The sequence below is a fragment of the Netta rufina genome (assembly GCF_964035555.1).
Source record: "Netta rufina genome assembly, chromosome: 9".
NCBI classification, from domain to species: domain Eukaryota; kingdom Metazoa; phylum Chordata; class Aves; order Anseriformes; family Anatidae; genus Netta; species Netta rufina.
In genome coordinates, this window is record NC_140132.1 from 3743835 (window position 1) to 3762869 (window position 19035).

Here is a 19035-nt window from a genome sequence, read left to right on the forward strand (position 1 = left end):
TTAACAGGAAAATAGTAACAAATAGTTTTTCTTCTCCTCATACTGGGGAAAACTGAACTGTTCCTTCAAAGTCCTTACTGAACCCAGGTCAACCAAATGAAAAAGTTGTGCTCTTTCAGACCAGCTGTCTGATACTGCTGTGGGCTGACCAGATTCACTTCTGCCACACACCCTCCTACCGCATGAGCAGGAGAGGGGAATGAAAGGATGTGCAGCCCACTTTTGCCCCCCTCTCTGGCTGTGCAGTAGCACCAGGGGCTGGCTGCTCCTGCCTGGAACCACACTTAGCAAATGAAGCCCATCTGCAGACTCATTGAAGTCAAAACCAAATGTATAGAATGTCAAGACATGCATATACCAGACAGAAAAAGGCAGAATTTCCTATGACATTTTTTTTAGGGCACAAAATACAAAAGTGCATTTTTAACATCATGTTTAGAACTACTTTGCAGAAGACTATTTTTTCCTCCCAGACTTCTGATGTGGATTAACCTGTCTCATGAACTCCTCTTCATTAGCACAATAAATAACAATAGAAAATCTTAAGAAAATGTGAGAAATAAAAATAAATAAATAAATAAAAAGTTTTTTTTTTAACTGTTGATAAACATATACACGGGTTTGCTGTGATTTCAGACATTTTACATCTAGCCACTGTGATAAAACAAGAAAAAATAACAAAGTATATTTCCAGGTTTTACCAGGAAGACTCACTCTGTGTACTTATTTGTACAAGTGCCCACAAGTGCTTCATCCTTCATCATTAGGAACCAAACCCAAGCAATCTGGCCTGACCTGTCTGGCAATCAGGTATTTGCAATCAATCTCTCCATAGGGCAGATGGGTGGGCACACACACAGGCACTTCAGAAGTGCTTAGCCTGGCAATCAAACACTGTAGTTACACACTAGCATGGCTAATGGGCACAGAGGACATGGTTTTGCTGCTGCTGCTACTGCTAGCCAAATCTTATTAGCAAAGGAAATCTAGGAAAGGCTGCTTTTCTACCATTTCAGTAACTTGTGATAATGGTGGCATTAGGATCCCGGTTCTGAGCACATTATTTTTAAGCTGCGTGTGCATACACTTTCATGAGCACAAACAGGCTTGTCCAATCTACTACTCTAAGCATTCTGTCTCTGATGAATTACTTATGCAGCCAATATTAAGTAAATTATGCTTTACACATAAATGTTTCATATCAACTTAATAAAAAGTTCTCAGTCGCTCGCTACCAGCTTAAGTAACTTACCTAATTTCTGTCTTCAGAGGTTTCTGTTGTGATTAATCTAACTACACTGAACCTGTTCTAAATGAGCAGTTTATTGAAGTGATACATGATTTCTTCCCCCTGCCAACTGCATTTTGGTGACTGAATTGTGAATCTTCATTGTAGGCTGGATGAAATGAGCCTCTTGTTGAGCAAGACAAATAGAGTAACTGCACCTGAAAGGTGAGTTAATAGAGTGTGGAAATAAAAGAACTGTGCCAAAGCCTCCACATGAAATGGGAATTCTTCTATGCTACTAAGTGATGTGAGGTCCCAGCCCATGTGGAGCAGCGGTGTATGTTGTCAAGGAATGGACTTGGATGAGTTAAGGTTTGTCAATAAAGTGTGGATGGGTGGATGACTTTTTTAATATGTTCCAAACCTGGGAAGGTGGTTGTTTTTTATTCCAGCAGTGAAGAAACGAACTTGCATGGTGAAAACACATTGCATTTACCAGTTTAAGATGGCATTTTAGATAAATTCAACACTATTATTCTGTTCAGATGATACGTTACCTGGCTACTACTGTTAAATCTGTTTTGGGGGTAATTGTTCAAGGGCACAATAATACTAGTGTTCCAAACTTCTATTTGGAAGAATAAAATGACAGTGGAATTAATTGTCAAATGCTATAAAAAGGATCCCAGTTATATGCCTGTGCCCATGTGAGGTGCTTGGTAGTGATGAAGGTTAGTGCTGAGACAAGAAATAGTTAGCTATTCCTATATGCAATATTTACTGATATGTAAAAAAAAAAAAAAGTTTCAAATTTTGTAATAGAATAGAGCTAAGTGTGTGTCACCTCTGGTCTGTTTGTTTGTTTGTTTGTTTGTTTTGTTTTTCTCAGTAAACTGAGTCTGAAATCCATAGCAGTAATTTTAAGACAAGTAACTATTTATTAATAAGTAATAGCTAAAACACTATTTTGCTTTTTTTTCCCAAAAACCCTATTAATTATGCTCTCAAAAAATAATGCTCTCAAATATATATATATATATATATATATGCTCTTGTCTGACTCAAAGAAACTCATAAATAAGTTAATAGCCACTGTACATCTACTTTGAAGCATTACCACTGCTCTCTTCACATATTCTGCCTGATATTTTTTAGTGAAATTTGTGCTTCATCTTGAAGTTACTATCTGATTTATTTAGGAGAAAATTAACCCCTAACCTTAAGTACTGATTGCAGAGAGACTATATAGTGTTTTAATTCCTTTTAGAGTAGCTCATTTATATTGTCTATACTGCCAAAGCCTCAAGATCTGTTATTCATGGATTTGCTTTGAAAATTATAACTACAAGTTTAAAACTACCTGGGAAAATCTTTCATAGTAATTCAGAGCAAGAGGATATTTCTTACTATATATTAGAGCTTTTAAAACTATATTTCCTCTACATACAATACAACATAAAGTCCCAATTTCTTTAAAACAACAAACAAACAAACACATACCTCATCCTCCTCACTGGAAGTAATTTGTGTTATTACAGAAGGCAAATAACAAACAAATTTTGAATGAAAGGTCAGAATGAACAGATGTCAGTCAATGGTCATTTCTAAGGTAGAGAGATAAACTTACTAGAGGCATTTTAAAATAAATAAATAAATACACCTTGTGCTAAGCTTAAGTGGGACCACAAGCCAAAAACAGTCAAGAAAAACGGATACCTCCTCGCTTTCCATTCTATGGAGAAGGTGGAACCATTTGTTCTCCTTCCAGTGTGAGAAGTAGGGTACATCAAACAAAGCCAGTTGGTATTTCCACATTGGTATTTCCTCTCTACCCACGTGCACACCAATTTTCACATAACTTCTCTTTCACAAAAGCCAGTGCTAAACCTTTCTAGCAGAAGACTTGCGAAACCACTGGCTCCAAAGGACTCACTGACGTTGCCGAGACGTTTACCAGGGCAGAGGCAGCATGACGGGCAGGCACACTGCCTTCCCTCTTGGGTGCCTTGGTGGGCACACCCTGCCAGGCACCTACCAACAGGCTCACAGACAAACTGGACATATGTGTCTAATTTCATCACATAATGACTCTGTGTCTCAGGGCAAATTCCTCCCTGTTCCCACTTCCCCAAGATACACAGTAGCAGTTCTTCTGAAGAGTAATAAAAAGTGTATGTTTTCCTTCAGATTTAATTAGGAGCTTAATTTTTGTAAGGATATATTGGGCTTTATAGGGGAGTAAACAGTAAGTAAACAGTTTCCAGAAGTCCAGACACTTGCTTTAGTTGTGTGATATGTTTTAGTGAATCTGAGTACAGCTTTGAAACTTCTCTTCAATTCTTCCTCTTGGTACACATACCGCTTCCAACTTTTACTCCTATGAGAGCACTCTAAGGAAGGACATAGTCCCACATCAGTCTCTCACTACATTCACTGCCCTTTGGAGTGCAGTAGAAAAAAATAGTAGTGTCATATCTAGAAACTGAGCTGTTTGATTTATTCATAATTTCTATTTTCTCAGAGTTTTTGGATTTATGTCCTCATCATCTTACACTTGTTCCTACTAATGATGTGCTCTCAAGATATTTCCCATTACATACTTACGCCCTTTATTGTTTTCAATATTGAACTATAGTGACTTAATTCCACCCCCACTACACAGTATCTCCAAGGCCCCATCTTTGTTATGACCAGTATATACTAGCTCCTAGCTCTAGGAAGTTAGTATTTTACAAGCTTAAAAACATATTAAAGAAGATTTTATAACATTATGCAGGTTCTTTGGAGAAAAGAAAAACAATTCAGGGGCTTGCAACCTACTTAATCTTCCAAGGTATCTCTTTGAAGATAGTGACAGTTCTTGGAAACCAGCCATCTGTATCAAAACATCACAAAGAGATGGCAACGTCCTGAGTCCAAATTATGAAAGCACTTTGTAACAGACATTGCCATGGTCACAAACATATGACCAAACATGACATGGCAGGGACAAGCTGCTAGGAATCTTACTGAGCAACCAGTTTCCTGAGGCACTACCACAACCCTTCCCAGCCTGTCAGGCAGGAAGGCTCTGTCTCGATATTGAAAAAGCTTCCCAGTGGCAGAGCTGCGCAGGACATGTCCTATCTCCTCCTGCACCGCTTTCCAGCCGAGCAGCAGTGATGCCATAGGTACCACCATGATGTTGGACTGAGTAGTCCTGCTATATAGAGAGCACAGAGGGGAAGCAGAACAAAGCAATGAAATCAAGTGAGTTCTCCTAAGCTTGCTTGGACTGTTCAGGATCCAAGTACCAAGAGGTGAATCCTCATCTCTGTGGTATCAGCCTGTCCTACTTCCATTTCCTTGCCCACAACTGCTAGCCAGATTCTTCACAAATCCTTTCAATATTTCTCTCCACTGACATACTCTGGAGGTATTCCAATGTAAATGAAAATCATATTTTCACATTACTCCTGTATTTTTTTTTTCTAATTATTGAAGATCTAGGGAACTGTGAGAGTCACCTCAGAGCAATTGCAAAGCTATGTAGAGACCAGAGAAAAGCTTCCTGAAAATAAATATGATAGAAAAGCTATTACACCTGAAACAGCAACACGCTGCTTTAAATGACATATGGCTACCATACAGAATGTAATGTAGAATTTTAAAAGGCTAGAAGCTGAGAATTTGACTCTGTGCATTTAACATACAGATTGCTGCAGTTGCTGCATTTATTTAGGTGCTTTTTAAAAAGAGGAATGAACCAAGATTGATGCCACAGTTATACAGAGTTTTATAGCTAATACTGGTAAGCCACTTACAAGGAGCGCAGACAGACACTGCATTTTAACTTCAGAAGAAGGCGTGTTTATAAAACCAGAAACATCTAAGTGGGGTCAAGACACTATAGTTTACAGCAAGTGCACAGTCACATAAAATGAATATCAGAACTCTTAACAGCAGTTTTTCTTCTGGATTTAATGCAAACTAATAACTTGACTGTGGCTCAGTTTTCTTCATTCGCTTTGGCTTTTATCTAAATGACAAGACTTGTCCACGTGCCATGGTTAAGTATAGGATGGTGTCAGGGAAATGACAGAAGCATTCTACATTCTGCCAGACAGATCTCAGTAGATGGGACATTATTTTTTTGGTTATTTGACAGTGCCATCTGCCAATTTTCATGAGTTTCTAAGGGCAACTGCTTTCCATTTGTTGAAAAGAAAAGAAGGGTGTGAAAGATCTAACCATCAGGAAGTTAACAGTTAGGGGCACCCATTTTTGTGCAACTTTTAGAGTACTCCTATCTGCAACATGGAAGAGATAAAATGCCAAACATAATATGCATGAGGGAGTCAACAGACTGAGAAATACAAATGCAAACTCAGAAAATGATTTGTTCTCAATTTTTTGCATTAACCATGACCTACTTTGTTCTTGACAGCTAGAATGGGTTCTAGATCGGAACATGAGCACAGGAAAAAAAAGGCTCATGTGGCTGGATGTACAATATGATCTAGACCAGAAACAGACTTTTGTGTTAGATACGACTGAAGACATTTACTCTTTTTGGAAAAATTATACTTCAAGTTTTGGAAAAATTTCACTCCAAGTTCCTCCATGCCATCTGCCTGATATTGAGGAACAAGGCTACTGCAGTCAAGTGAACTGGAGAAACTTAGGAAGGAAATAGATGTGTGTGTTCATCTTCATACTGTTCACTGGAATGGTTAGAGACTACCTGAGGAATTCGAGGTCCTTGGATTTTTCAGGAAAAGGGGACAACAGAGGGAATCTTCTGTAGCAATAACACTGTCTACATATAAAAGATTGTCTTCTCTACTAATGGGAAGGGAAGGGAAGGGAAGGGAAGGGAAGGGAAGGGAAGGGAAGGGAAGGGAAGGGAAGGGAAGGGAAGGGAAGGGAAGGGAAGGGAAGGGAAGGGAAGGGAAGGGAAGGGAAGGGAAGGGAAGGGAAGGGAAGGGAAGGGAAGGGAAGGGAAGGGAAGGGAAGGGAAGGGAAGGGAAGGGAAGGGAAGGGAAGGGAAGGGAAGGGAAGGGAAGGGAAGGGAAGGGAAGGGAAGGAGGTGGGCTTGCAGCCCTCAGAATTGCAAAACACATTAATAAGGTTTATGTTGTATGTGCAAGATCATTGTAGAAGGTTCTGAAGCATTAAACCATTCCAGACATAAGCAGCCACATGCTGCATTTCTACCTGACTTTTCCTGTGATGCTGACTAAATCAGAGCAGCCTTTGTTCACAGGTCTCTCCCACAGTTTAGTTTAGATTACTGCTTGCCAATATCTTCTGCAACTTCTCTACCTCTCCCCACTCAAATAGGGTATTAGATGTGAAAATAAGTTTGCAAATGGTTTAGAACAGCAATACATTTTTTGTCTCAATGGTGGTGGGACATGGCACCATATTCCACCAAATCCATAAGTGTCTCTGTGAGACTGGCTCTACAACTAGCTTTCTGCATGAATTTGAGTACATTTTTTCAAACTGGATGCTTAAAATCAGTTGGGCGTGTATCTAGAGCCAGTATTACTTGCAAATGTTTAACAACTCTAAGAGAAACAGTGGACTTACGTACCTAAAAACTGTTTAGTACCAGATTACAAGGACATCCGCAGAAGGCTGAATAGCTTCTAAAAATAAAACTGAAGAACTGCAGTCTAAATTTGAGGTTGTGATTAGGTTTAAACATGCATGTGGAACAACTTAGCCTTATTCATTTTCTTTTTTCTTTTCTTTTTTTTTTTCCTCTGCAAAAAGGGATAAAAAACAGCATAAGTCTTTGTCTCTTTATCATGCAAGGTCTTGTAGATGGTATCACTTTGGTTTATCTCTTTCTCCCTTGCAGAAAGATTCAGCATTTAGGTTTATGTGGCAAGGCTTCAGTAGCTGGCAGGGACTGCAGTGGTATCACTCTGCTGCAGAAAATTCATTACAAAAAGTTAGACATCTACATGGAAGAAGTGGGAGAGGTGGGCTTTCTTAAGAATCTTGTGTATTAAAAATTGCACTTAAAGGAAAAGAGGTTTCTAAGAATTTCACTCAAAATGCCAGAATATGTTTCTAGATGACTGTACAGAGCATGTCATACTCCTGTCTTTGAGCTGGGAATACTATATAAAATACTGCAGGAAATCTAACCTGTTCCTTTCTGTCCTAATGCCAAAGATGGAATCACCCCTGTCAGAAATGTAATTGTGTCATACAAGAAAATTTGATAATATTAAAATACCAGAGCAGCAATTTGATATTAAAGACATTCTTCATGATATTACTTCCTTCATATTGACAAAATTTGGAAGCCCTGTGGGCTTGTTCCTTTAAAATGATACAACCAATTCTGACACAAAGAAATGTAAAGAAATTATATCAGACTAATTCCCAGGTAACAGCAGAAACACAAATCACGCTTAAAAACAAAAATCCAAGTACTGCAATACTCATAGCCTGTGAGGATTATATTGAACATGCTGATAAATGAAGTGTGAGTAGGTGAAATTCCCTGTATGAAGAAATAAATGCAGTGATTACAGAAGTCACAGCAAATTTTGCCCAGGCAACTCTCTGGTGCATTAATATTTTCATTTAAATCAACTTGTAACATCTTGTTTCTTTGAAGCTGTAACAAGAACTGTATAAATTCTCCTGAACCATTATGCACAGAGAGATACTAAGATGCACCTGTAAGTGCAGCTGAACCAGAAGTTAACATGTCAATTACATCAATCAAATTAGGAAAAAAAAAAAAAAATAGCATGGAGAAGAAAGTGATTCTTGATGATGACTAAACAGCAGCCATGAGCTAAACATATCACTTTCTTTCTGATGCAATTCTTCAAAAACTGGGATAGCGTAGCAAGCTGGAAGAAGCTTAGCAGGTCACCTCACTCTGCACTGCAATCTTAGAGTGAAAAATTGGAATAGAAATAGAAAGACTGAGAGAAGCATCATAAAACATAGGTTGTCCTCCTCCTCAAGTCACAAGCCAGCTTCCATATCAGGAACCTTCTACGGAAGTACTAAGCATTTTCTCTTGGTCTCCTTTCATCACACTACTGCTTTGAAGAGAAGAGGTACATGTTTGAATTAATCCTCTCTAAGCCTGCTTGTCAGATTCTTTAAACCACTGTCTCCATTTCATGTCAGAGGTCTTAGCAACCTTCCTGACAAAGGACCAAATTGATCACATCTGGTCAAAGTAAGAAAAATACAGGATGCCTGACTGCCATGAAGAGTTCTGAATCCATATTCCTCCCCATCTTGCCAGGATGGCCCAAGACCATGGCTTCAGCCTGTTGGTAAGAGATTTTTCCCCAGTCTTCCTTTTCTGCTCTTCTATTAGAACTTCTTGAATATATGAGAATAGTTTTATACCACTAAAGCATGAAAAATTGGGCTAATGTTTTTGACTTAAGTTTCTTTTTGGTATTGCTAATCCCATTTCTCTAGTGCATGCATAATCTGACTCTCATTTAATGAAGCAACAAGATATGTGTTAATCTTACCATCATGCACTGCATAAAGCAAATGAGTTTTGTATTAGGTTTATTCCTCCCATTATGTTAGAAATCACTCATCCCCATCACTGTACCCATTTCCCAAATCAATAGCTGTCCAACCTCTGATAAAAAATGTGTTCTCTTTTTTTTTTTCCTGCAAGAACCTTGCATTAGTGACATATTACTGTATTTTAATCCATTGTTATGGACTCTGATAAAGCGCTACCTTGCTAAAGAACATGAGAAATCTTCAGTCTATCTGATGTTCCCTTCATTTCCTTATAGAAGATCATCCTGTGCACCTAGCAGAACTGTGATGAGAACTGAATACAAAAGTGACAAACATTGTTGGAGATACTGTCCCAAAAATAAGTACTAAATCTGGAAGAAATACTTTTAGATTATTGCGGAATATAATTAGCTTTTTTTCCATGAAAAGTGTGAGTGACATCAAAAATAAAGGACTAGGGTTTTTATCTAGATGAGTTTGAAGGGCAGAGATTCTTAGAGCAGCTGACTGGGAACATTCCAGATAGGATGTATGAACACAGAGGCAGGTCTATTATTTTCAGTAATGAAAAGTCATAAATGTCTTTATTAAAGAGTAATTTCCTGCATAAAGAGGAATAGGGTACTGAGGGGTTTCTTAGCTGAATGCAGACATAGTAGGTAAGCTACTTTTTTCATAAAATAATTCCAGACAAAATTGAACAAGATGTCAGGTATGAAATCCCTAACCATTGGTCATACTTTCCACCCCTCCCCAATCACTATTAAAAAGACTATGGTGGAATAACATGGCACCTAGGTTAAGAATGACAATTTAATCCTTCACTTTTATTTCAGAAGAAACCTTTTATTCCTTTGTTTGTTTGTTTGTTTTTTTCTTCATTAATATGACAACATTGATCCAGATGCCAGGTTGAGGCCATGCATTGGATAAACATAGTACTGCACTTTGTATTGAACACAACAGATTCAACTACCACAGCAACAGCAAAACTGAATTAAAAAATAAAAATAAAAAAATTAAAGGCTGCCTGCTGAGCTCTTCTGAGGCTGTAAAATCATGCAACTTTGTGCCAATACCTCCCATTAAAAAAAAAAAAAAAGCCAAACTATTTTGTCTTTAAGATTATTTCCTCTGATAAGACTCCAGTGCACTTAACAAACAGCATCCTCGGGGAAGACAGTATTTTATAGATCTAAAAGATCATCATTCCACAGCAGCACTGCTGTAAGCACTGAAGCCAATGGCTGATGGGCCTGAGGGCCATTTTAGAGTATGACCCATAAAGTAATTTCTGCCTCCACATGTAAAACTTCCAGTAAACGTATTCACTGATGAGGGGACTTGTATGAAATATAAATTCACAGAAGCATAAAATCTCCCTTAACCTTTAAGGGAGGGGACTGCACCATGGATTCTGGATCATGTTCAGACTTCTCAGAGTTAGCATTAAAGTCATAAGCTCATTATTGCCACCTGCTAGGTGGGTCTATGGGATCTTCTGTAGTAGAAAAGCAGAACTTTTACCTCACAGCAAAACACCCAATCTGCATTCCAGGCCCCAGAAATTATCTGAGAGAAGTTTTGCACAAGCTTCCGCCTTTGGTGGCTGTTCTTTACTCTGGGATGTAGTTTGTGAATCAAAGTCATTCAGCTGCGTGCCATGTCACCCGCTCATTGATTGCAGTCGCACCAACTGCTGAGTAACTTGTCATGGCTGCTGCCTTGCCAGTACATAGCTGCCCACTGTTTGTGAGTTTTATACAACAATGGAGAAAAGCAAAATTTAATATTTCCTTAATGAAAGGCATTTTAGTGCCCTTTCTGTCACTATGTTTAGGCATATGCCTTTAAATAATTAGCTGCATTAAAATCTCACAGATTTAAAGCCTTTTCCAATAATGTTATGTTACACATTTGTGCTTTTGGTTGTTTACAAAAGAAACACACATGGCTTTTCCCCTCATAACTAAAAGAGGGAATAATTTGTTTACCTAAATAATGCCATTCACCCACACACCAAACTTGCTTGTGACTCAAGGAAAGCGCATTTCCTTCCAAGTTTCCAGTGGAACTGGAATGGAACTTTAGTTTGTGGGCTTTTTTCTTTTTTTTTTTTTAAAAAAAAAAAAAAAAAAAAAAAGATTTTTGAAAGAAAACAACAGCAACAAAAAAAAAACAAGGACTCACTCCTAGGTAAGATAAAGCCATTGCTAGAATATCCAAGTCTTTCTAAGTACGATTTATGAGGCGCAGCAACACCAGTACAAACGGGCAGTGGGGGAGCCGGTAGGCAGAGAGGTTCTGTCTCCCTTCCAGAAGGCTCCATTCCCCGCTGCCATTTCTCTCCTCTCTCAAGATGAGGGCACAACCAGGTGGATTTGAGGCTCTAATGCTCGATTATCACATGGTGCTCTACTCACAACCCATTTTCTGCTGCCACAGGTCAACAGACACTGAATGGGAATTCTTCTGTAGCAGCCACCATTTTTGCCCATCACGTTTTGATTATCAGGCAAGTGTGAATATCAGGTCTCAAAACACCAGGAGTATAGGATCCCTTTTCAGGTCCCTGAAGCAAAGCCATGGGACACACAGGGAATATGCAAGTTGTAGCCTCACCACTGAGAAGGAGACAAGGACTTTGTAAATTAGTAAGTTGTCATCCGTTAACTACACATACATACATTTCTTTAATAAAGGCTGCATATCTGAGCCTTTATTAAAGGGAGTAGGAACTTTTGGGAAGAGGGTTTGTGGGCATGGAAGGAAAGGGCATGCAAATACTTTTAAACTCTGTTTTATGACCCTTCTATCATGAAAATGTGTTATTAAGTCTTCTGTTCACTTAGATAAGAACTGGATCAGATGTATTTTATGTAGTCATTCCTATTAGAAATTGCTGAGAAACTGAGATATAGATAGTGTTTTTATTTTTATTCACTTGTTTGTTTTTAATGCTAAATAGGGCCATTTGTGTTTCTCCTGTTAGAGAGTACACTGTATTTTATATTAATTTATTTTAGAATGTATTTAACATAACATAGGTTAGACCAATCACTGACTGCAGACCATGCGTTTCCTACACTGGATGTGAAAGCTCTTCCAGTAGTTAGTTCATCTTTAGCACTATAGAGCTCCAGCAAGCAGGAGGCTCTAAAACAAATCATATTAATTATATCTCTTTTTAAAACACCTTTTATAGCTTGTCCATGCCAGGAAAATGCTTCACAGTAGGGTGGCCATCAGACTACAGTGCAAGCATGATGAATACCCCAAGCATGTTTCAGACATCTTAATGTTGGGGTGGGGGGAAGTAGTATTTTTGTTTACCAAAGTAAGCCTTAATTTCTACAAGAAGACCATTTCTGAGCATCTTCCACACCCTAGAACTCAGAACAATGTCACAGAAAAAAAAAATAATCTAAATATCTAGAAGTACCAAGTTAATTTATGACCAGGCACTTAGACCAGACAATGGCTACTGAGGTTCAAGTAACATATGAAGTCTATTTCAACATTTCCTTTGGAAATATTCCATAAAGCTGAAGGAGACTGGAGCTCAGTCTGACAGGATTTGTGTCTTTGTAAAACCAAACTGAATAGCAAAATAAATATGGACTGTGAGAGCCATATGAGGAGGAGGCTAGATCTTTAGAGATAAAGCTTTGAATTCTGCACCTACACAAGCAAGCCTTGACTGAGGAGAACAGGAAAAAAAAAAAAAAAAAAAAAAAAAAAAAAAAAAAAAAAGGAACCTTTGTTTGCTAAAGAGATCTTTCACATCTCATCTGGCAAATTCATAACTTCCTGAATTCATAATTCAGGAAATTTAATGCAAGATTGTTCTGTTTCAGTAACAGGTAAATAACATGTACAGCTGAACTGCTAAGAAACTGTGATCTTAAACATTGGAATTCAGGAGTGTAGAGCAAGGCTGGAAGCATGATATTGATGGAGTTGTTTAATAAACACTCCTGTGCAATGTCATGACAGTATTCCTCATTCTCTGTTCTGCATCAAGTTTTGTGCTATTTGGTTTGTTTCTGAAAGGCTTAGCTTCTGACATGAAGCATTAACTGAGAACCTTAGCTTTCTTTAGAAACAAATAACACTATAATTATCATGAAAGAGAAAAAGTAAATACCAAAGACTAAAAAAATCCAGAGGTGAATACAGGAAGAAAAACACTTTTTTTTTTTTTTTTTTTAAGCTCCTGGTTGATGAAACAGTCTGGTGGATTTGTTTGTTTTCCCGAGACCTTAGAGTAGCCCATACTGAAATTTGTACTTGGCAATTTTATTACAGATCTTTTCCAACAGAACTGGTATGAATATAATTCAATTCACTTGTTAGTGTGGATGACCATATCACAAAAATTAGTCTTGAAGACTTTTGTTATTTTGCACTGCTCTTCACATTGCAAATACATTAGACTCCAACAGCTAATCAAAGAAAGGTTCATAGAGTAGTTTAAGTCATCAAAAACAACAGCTTTCCTCTAAAATCAAACAAAACAACATTTTACATGTAGTTTATAGTAGTCATATATCGGTTATTTTTATATTTTTGGTCATGAGAATGTTAGCAATCAAACCTTACTTTCCTTCAGCAAGTTTGATATACAGTTGTAGTTACATAGAAATCTCTGTCCTTAAATCCCCCCCCCCAAAAAAAAGATGAAAGATGACTGTGTTCACTTTCTGATGCCCAAATTCATTATTACAAGCAAATCAGTAAACAGCAGTAAGCAAACAGTTCATAATAAGCATATATTTAATTTATTCTAAGGTCTTATTTGTGGTACTGTACTACACAGTGTTTTTAAGCAATGCACAAGCAAACTGCAAAATATAGAGATTCCCATCAGTAAGAATTTAATGAGGAAAAAAACAGGGCAGCATAGGAATATGTGAAACCAGAGCTATTCATGCAGCTGAAAAAAAAATCTTTGGGAAAGCCCATGAGCTAAAACATACAGAGGAACGCAAATGAAAATAGTGATCAGAGTAAGCAATGCTGCCTACAAATAACATTATATCAAGCACTATAATATATAACTATTATAATGAAAGTATCAGTCAATTTTATAACTTATTTCAGAAAACAGAGATGAAGTTTTCTAACATTATCTTCTAATCTCAACCATTCTGTGATGTGCACCACAATGGCAAATTTTATTTATTTTTAAATATATAATCTATATTTTAAATGCTAAATCAGAAGTAATTCAGTCATTTATAAATATTGACATTAGTAAAAACTTCTCTTTTGCCCCATTAACAATATTCACTACACAACTATTTTCTTAAGTAGCTCACTTTGTATAGGTGCTTCTTTGTCATCAGCCACTTATGTTTCAACCATTTCTGCAAAAAATACTCCTTAGCAGTTACCCTCCAGCTCATGAACATGCAGTCTCCTGGCACCAAGCAGCTACAGCCTAGGCAGTTGAGGCAACAGGCACAGAACTGCAAGCAGAAATGTGCAGCAGCCTCCTGGTTGTCAATGCTTCTGCTCCTATCACTCAGACAATATGGCAAGGAGAACAAGCGAGCAGGTGGGATGTGAGCCAGGATGAGAGGGTGGAAGGAAGCACAGAATGAAACCAGGAAGCTGCAAGTGGAAGTTCAAGCACAATGCAACTTTTTTTTTTTTTTTTTTCCTACCTTCTTTTTCTATACTCCTACGGAGCTTTTATGTTACGAAGGCAAATGCTTTACCAGTTTTCTGTTCTTGGTCTATATTAATCTGTGCATTGTCTAACCTAAAGACCAATACAACCATTTAAATAATCATGCCTTCATCTGCCAATGTGAACATGCAAAAAAACTCCACATAAGGAGGAATCCATATCTGCAGTGTTCTAGTAAAAGATCAGGTCCAAGTCTATACTCAATTTCTCAGTACAGAGTAATATATTAAGCCATTCTATTTTCAAGAGGAGAACTAGATACCTCTGTAAGCTCTTCCCTTTAGTTGTAAATATCTTTTATGTGAGAGCTGTGCTATTAACAGATGTGCAATGGCTTCTCATTGAAATGGTACTTCTGCATGAAAATTCTTTTAAGACCTTTGCATCAATAACCCATTGGAAATGCACATGAACCCTAGATACCTGTTTGACTAATGTGACTGACGTTCATGATATTGAAGCAGGAGATTGTTAACCCCTGTTATAACTAGATTTAGCCTGTAATAGAAACCAATTTTTCCCTTTGAACACAGGACTAGATTTAAAGTGGTGTATACGAACATGGATAACTATGAGCACATCATGTAAAATTGGTTTTGGCATAGCTCAGCTCATTTCTCTGAATGCTGCAGAGCCACTCTTCACTACCCTTCACTCACTGTAATTTTGTTTTGGGTCCAACAGTCATTCTAACAACGAGTCTCAGATTGATCTTTTATATCAACATCATGCATTTGGGAGGAAAATGCAGTTATATAAATGACTAACAGCACTATCTCATCATCCCATACCCTCACCCCCTAAAATATGAAAATCCAAAACCATTCCCTGCAATGTTTTTCTTGGTCAGGATTAGCTATCTTTCTCTTCATTTATCCTTCCCTCTGTGATCGTTTTTAATATTAATGGCCTAGAAAAAAGCATATTAGCTTGAATATGAAATCTAGTAACTTCTTGCTGTTAGACAAATGATATTCCAACACATTTTCTATATATTCAAATTTTGTTTCCAACATCTCTATACTAGCAGATACTCTTGCTATCTGAGCCATGTCATCATCCCATGCCCCAGGCCATCTTTAAGCACCTGGGATCTGCTGCTAGGGACTCACCTGGTACTGCTGCAGCTCACCCAGAGCTTCTAGGAAGCAGCTCTCTTTGTGAACCCTTAGCACTCACATTTTCAAAGTCCTGGTTCGTTTACAAGTTTTTACTTCTGTTTCTGCAGCTTGTAGAGCCATGATGACCTACTAAGTGACTGTTCAAATTCGCAATCTGTAGTCTGGGGATTCAATGGAGTAAAGTCAGGGGAGAAACATGTAGTTACTTTATCACTTTGGTCCCAGTTATGCACAGACATGTGCAGTCCACACAGCAGTTGTACCAGCTTCAGTGAGGTTGGCATTTTGACACAGCTACTTAGCACCAAAACGTGCCCAATCAGGGCCTCTGCTACATCACCAGTGAAGTTCTTATTGACAGAACAATTAAAATGCTTGTAGTCAGCTTATGCTATAACTAGTCATGTGAACACAATAGCCTCTGCATGCTTTACATGGTGATTATGTTACAATTAGGACAGCAGCTACACATCTGTCAAGAATTTGACATTTTTCACATAGACCCTCTGCAGAAAGATCACCAGATACAATCCTTTGGGAGATGCCTGTTCATTTTAATCACAGAATCAAATAAGAACTGAGTAACTGCACCATGAAGTCACTGCGCTCACCTCATGCCCATCACGGAGAGAAGTGAACAGTCCTTTGCCTGCCTGAAGCAACACCATGCTGCTGCAAGAGCAGCCTCCGCAGCCTTGTCCTGGCAGCCCTGTGGGCACTGCAGGCAGCTGATCATTCCAGCACACCTTTCCTGAATGAAACATTACTACACTTAAAAAGCTAATTGAACTGACCCATCTTTTTGTCAGCTCTTCAGTCTGGCTTCAAAAAATCCCATAATGGGATTTACTCTTCTGCAGCAGTTTGCATAGGAGCCCTGTAAATTCAGCCCTGAGGACTTTTGCTAAGAGAAAGTAAGCTGCCATATCATTTCTCTGCAGTACATTTCAAATACTGCAAAAGCATGAAAGTATCCAGGTTCAGCACTGATTTGCATGAGGTCACATGAACATTATTATTGCTATAAAACGCACTTTGTTTCAGCAAATTCAAACTGCATTGCAGGAACACACTAGAAGAGGAAGAGCACAGGAACCCTTTCAACGGCTTCTTCACCCAGTGAACAAAAAAGATCAACCAAGCAGTTAGACAAAGTAAGCAGGAGGCCTATATTTGGCAGCTCATCTCTACATGCAGCTCCTTTTCAGCGCAGCAAATAAAGTGCCTCTGGTAGCGCATTTCAATCCACAACCTTCATTCAGCTTCGCTCACACACATATTTGCTGGATTTAGCACATGGCTGAAATTTTCCATTTTCTATTTCAACCACTCTTGACAATTTTCCTAAGATGAAACACATGTAATAACTATTAAAAAACAAATAAAAAAAAAAACACCACCACCATATACACACACACACACTGAAGACAATGCTGACAACCTGTCTTTGTCATTCTTCAGTGCTTCCAGGCTCCAGACCAGGAACCTGAGATTTGGAAGAATAGCATGCTTGTGAATGTGCTTTTTGCTGTTCCAAGTTTGCACAAATGTTAAACCTCTGAAAAATGTCATGTAAATAAAGCCTGAAACCTGCCGGAAAAGGTAAAGAGAGGAAGGGGATAAAGAAAAGGTATTGCATGCAGTTCTGGTCACCTCCTCTCAAAATGCAGAGCTAATCAAAATTTACAGAGGGAAAACAAGATCACTTAAAAGTTTGGGAATACCATTTGTAAGTGACTAAGGCTTTGAAATCTTTAAAAGCAAATGACAGACATATGAGATAGGTCTGCAAAATTATGAATAACAAGGAGAACAAGATGGCCCATTCACCTTCTTTTAGTACAAGAACCACAAAGCTAGCAATAGCCAGACTCAAAACAAACAAAAGTTTGTTGTAGGCTTTGTTTGTTTTTTCATAGAAAAGTGGTACAGCTGTGGATCTCCTTGTCATATTATGATGAAAGTATATACGGATTAAAGAGAAACGGAACAAAATTATGGAAGAGTTACCCACTGGCAATTCCTATCAATGCAGACACCATATCACCTCAGGATGTCTCTGTCTGAAAAATAGAGAGGATGAGAGGATGCAAGTCATGTTTGTCTTGTTCTCATGTCTATTCTAGACACCTGTTTTTGAATTCTGTTGGAGGCAAGATCTTGGGCTACAATGTTTTATTATTAAAAATCAAAAAAAAAATCAAAAAAAAAAAAAAAACAACTCTTTTCAAATATTTCTATGCTGCTACCTTCAGTGATTGCAAGCTGTAAAGAAGAGGCAATGGGTGTGTTGCTGAAGTTCTACAGATTGAGAGGTGGCCTGAAGTAGATAGGTCCCGGAGGACTTTGAATGGAACCCTGATCTATATTACCTTATATCTTTATTTTTCCCCAAAGGCTGGTCTGTCCAGGCTCTACTCCTTGAATGCATACCCTAGTGCCAAGGACAATAAGGAGGAAAAGAGAAAAGTGACTTGAAGTTTGTCAGCATCCAGAGGGGCCCCATTATACCAAATGGAAAAGTCACACTGCCTCATCTTCAGGCGCTACATAAAGGAAGTAACTTGCCTAACAAGACAAGGGAAAAAAAGGCTTCAGCAGGCTCTCCAGGCAGTGGTTCAAGGCACCAAAGTTCAACACCTACTCAAAAGTCTTTTGAAGGTGTTTCCATCTCTCCTAGGCAGTCTAAGAGAAAGCCGGTAAACACCAGAAATCCAAGTAAATTTGAAAAAATTCAGCAGCTAAATAGCCCTTCTTGTGAAGACTGGAAATAAAGACTGAGCTTAAAAAAAAAAAAAAAAAAAAAAAAAAATTATCAAATAAATTGCTAGTGATTGCTCTTAGACAGCCCAGGAATTAAAGTATTTCATCATATCATCGCATCTAATAAACAGAAAATGCAAGAGTTACTCAGTGGGCAGTTTGATTTTTCATTTCTCTTTGATGCTTATAATCCTGTCTAATGTTAACAGCAGAGAGGGCTGAACTGTGACAGCACAATAAATGATCTTGCAGTGCATATTTTTGCCCACAATGTCATGAAAGCACACAAACAAGAACTAAAGATGAGACTTTCACATGGAGGTTTTTACAGCATTACTGGCATCATTAGGCTTCCAGTCTGTAGAAATCAGATGGCGTTTTTTAGAATAATGGAGCAACCTTTCTTCAGCAAAATGCTGGCAGTAGCTAGAACTACCTTGGCACTCTGGAAAGCTTAGAGGGTTTAATATACATAGGGGTTAGTGGGCTGAATTCTGCACTGCTATTGCCAAAATCCAAGCCCATATTCAGAATTTTTCCATTTTTAACATCACGAGTCAGCCTTTGCCTTCAGTCCTTCGCAATAAATATGAATTGCATGAATTACTGGATTAGCTGTTTTCACAGCCATATGAACTACTTCAGCTAACAGTTACGTAACTTTCACAAGCATAACAGTACTGGCACCACCGTCCAGGCAAACACCTTGCACAATTCCA

General features: G+C 38.2%; 1 protein-coding gene across 1 annotated transcript in view; it reads left to right on the forward strand.

The window, feature by feature from the left end:
• Nucleotides 1-8446: 8446 nt before the first annotated feature.
• SPHKAP (SPHK1 interactor, AKAP domain containing) overlaps nucleotides 8447-19035 on the forward strand; it is a gene marked incomplete at its 3' end in the record, with an annotated part of 94413 nt that continues 83824 nt past the window's right edge. The window contains exon 1 of the mRNA XM_084292008.1: nucleotides 8447-8526. Within this exon, the coding sequence (XP_084148134.1) occupies nucleotides 8456-8526 (71 nt within the window). The 5' untranslated portion in view covers nucleotides 8447-8455. The remainder of the gene's footprint in view (nucleotides 8527-19035) is intronic.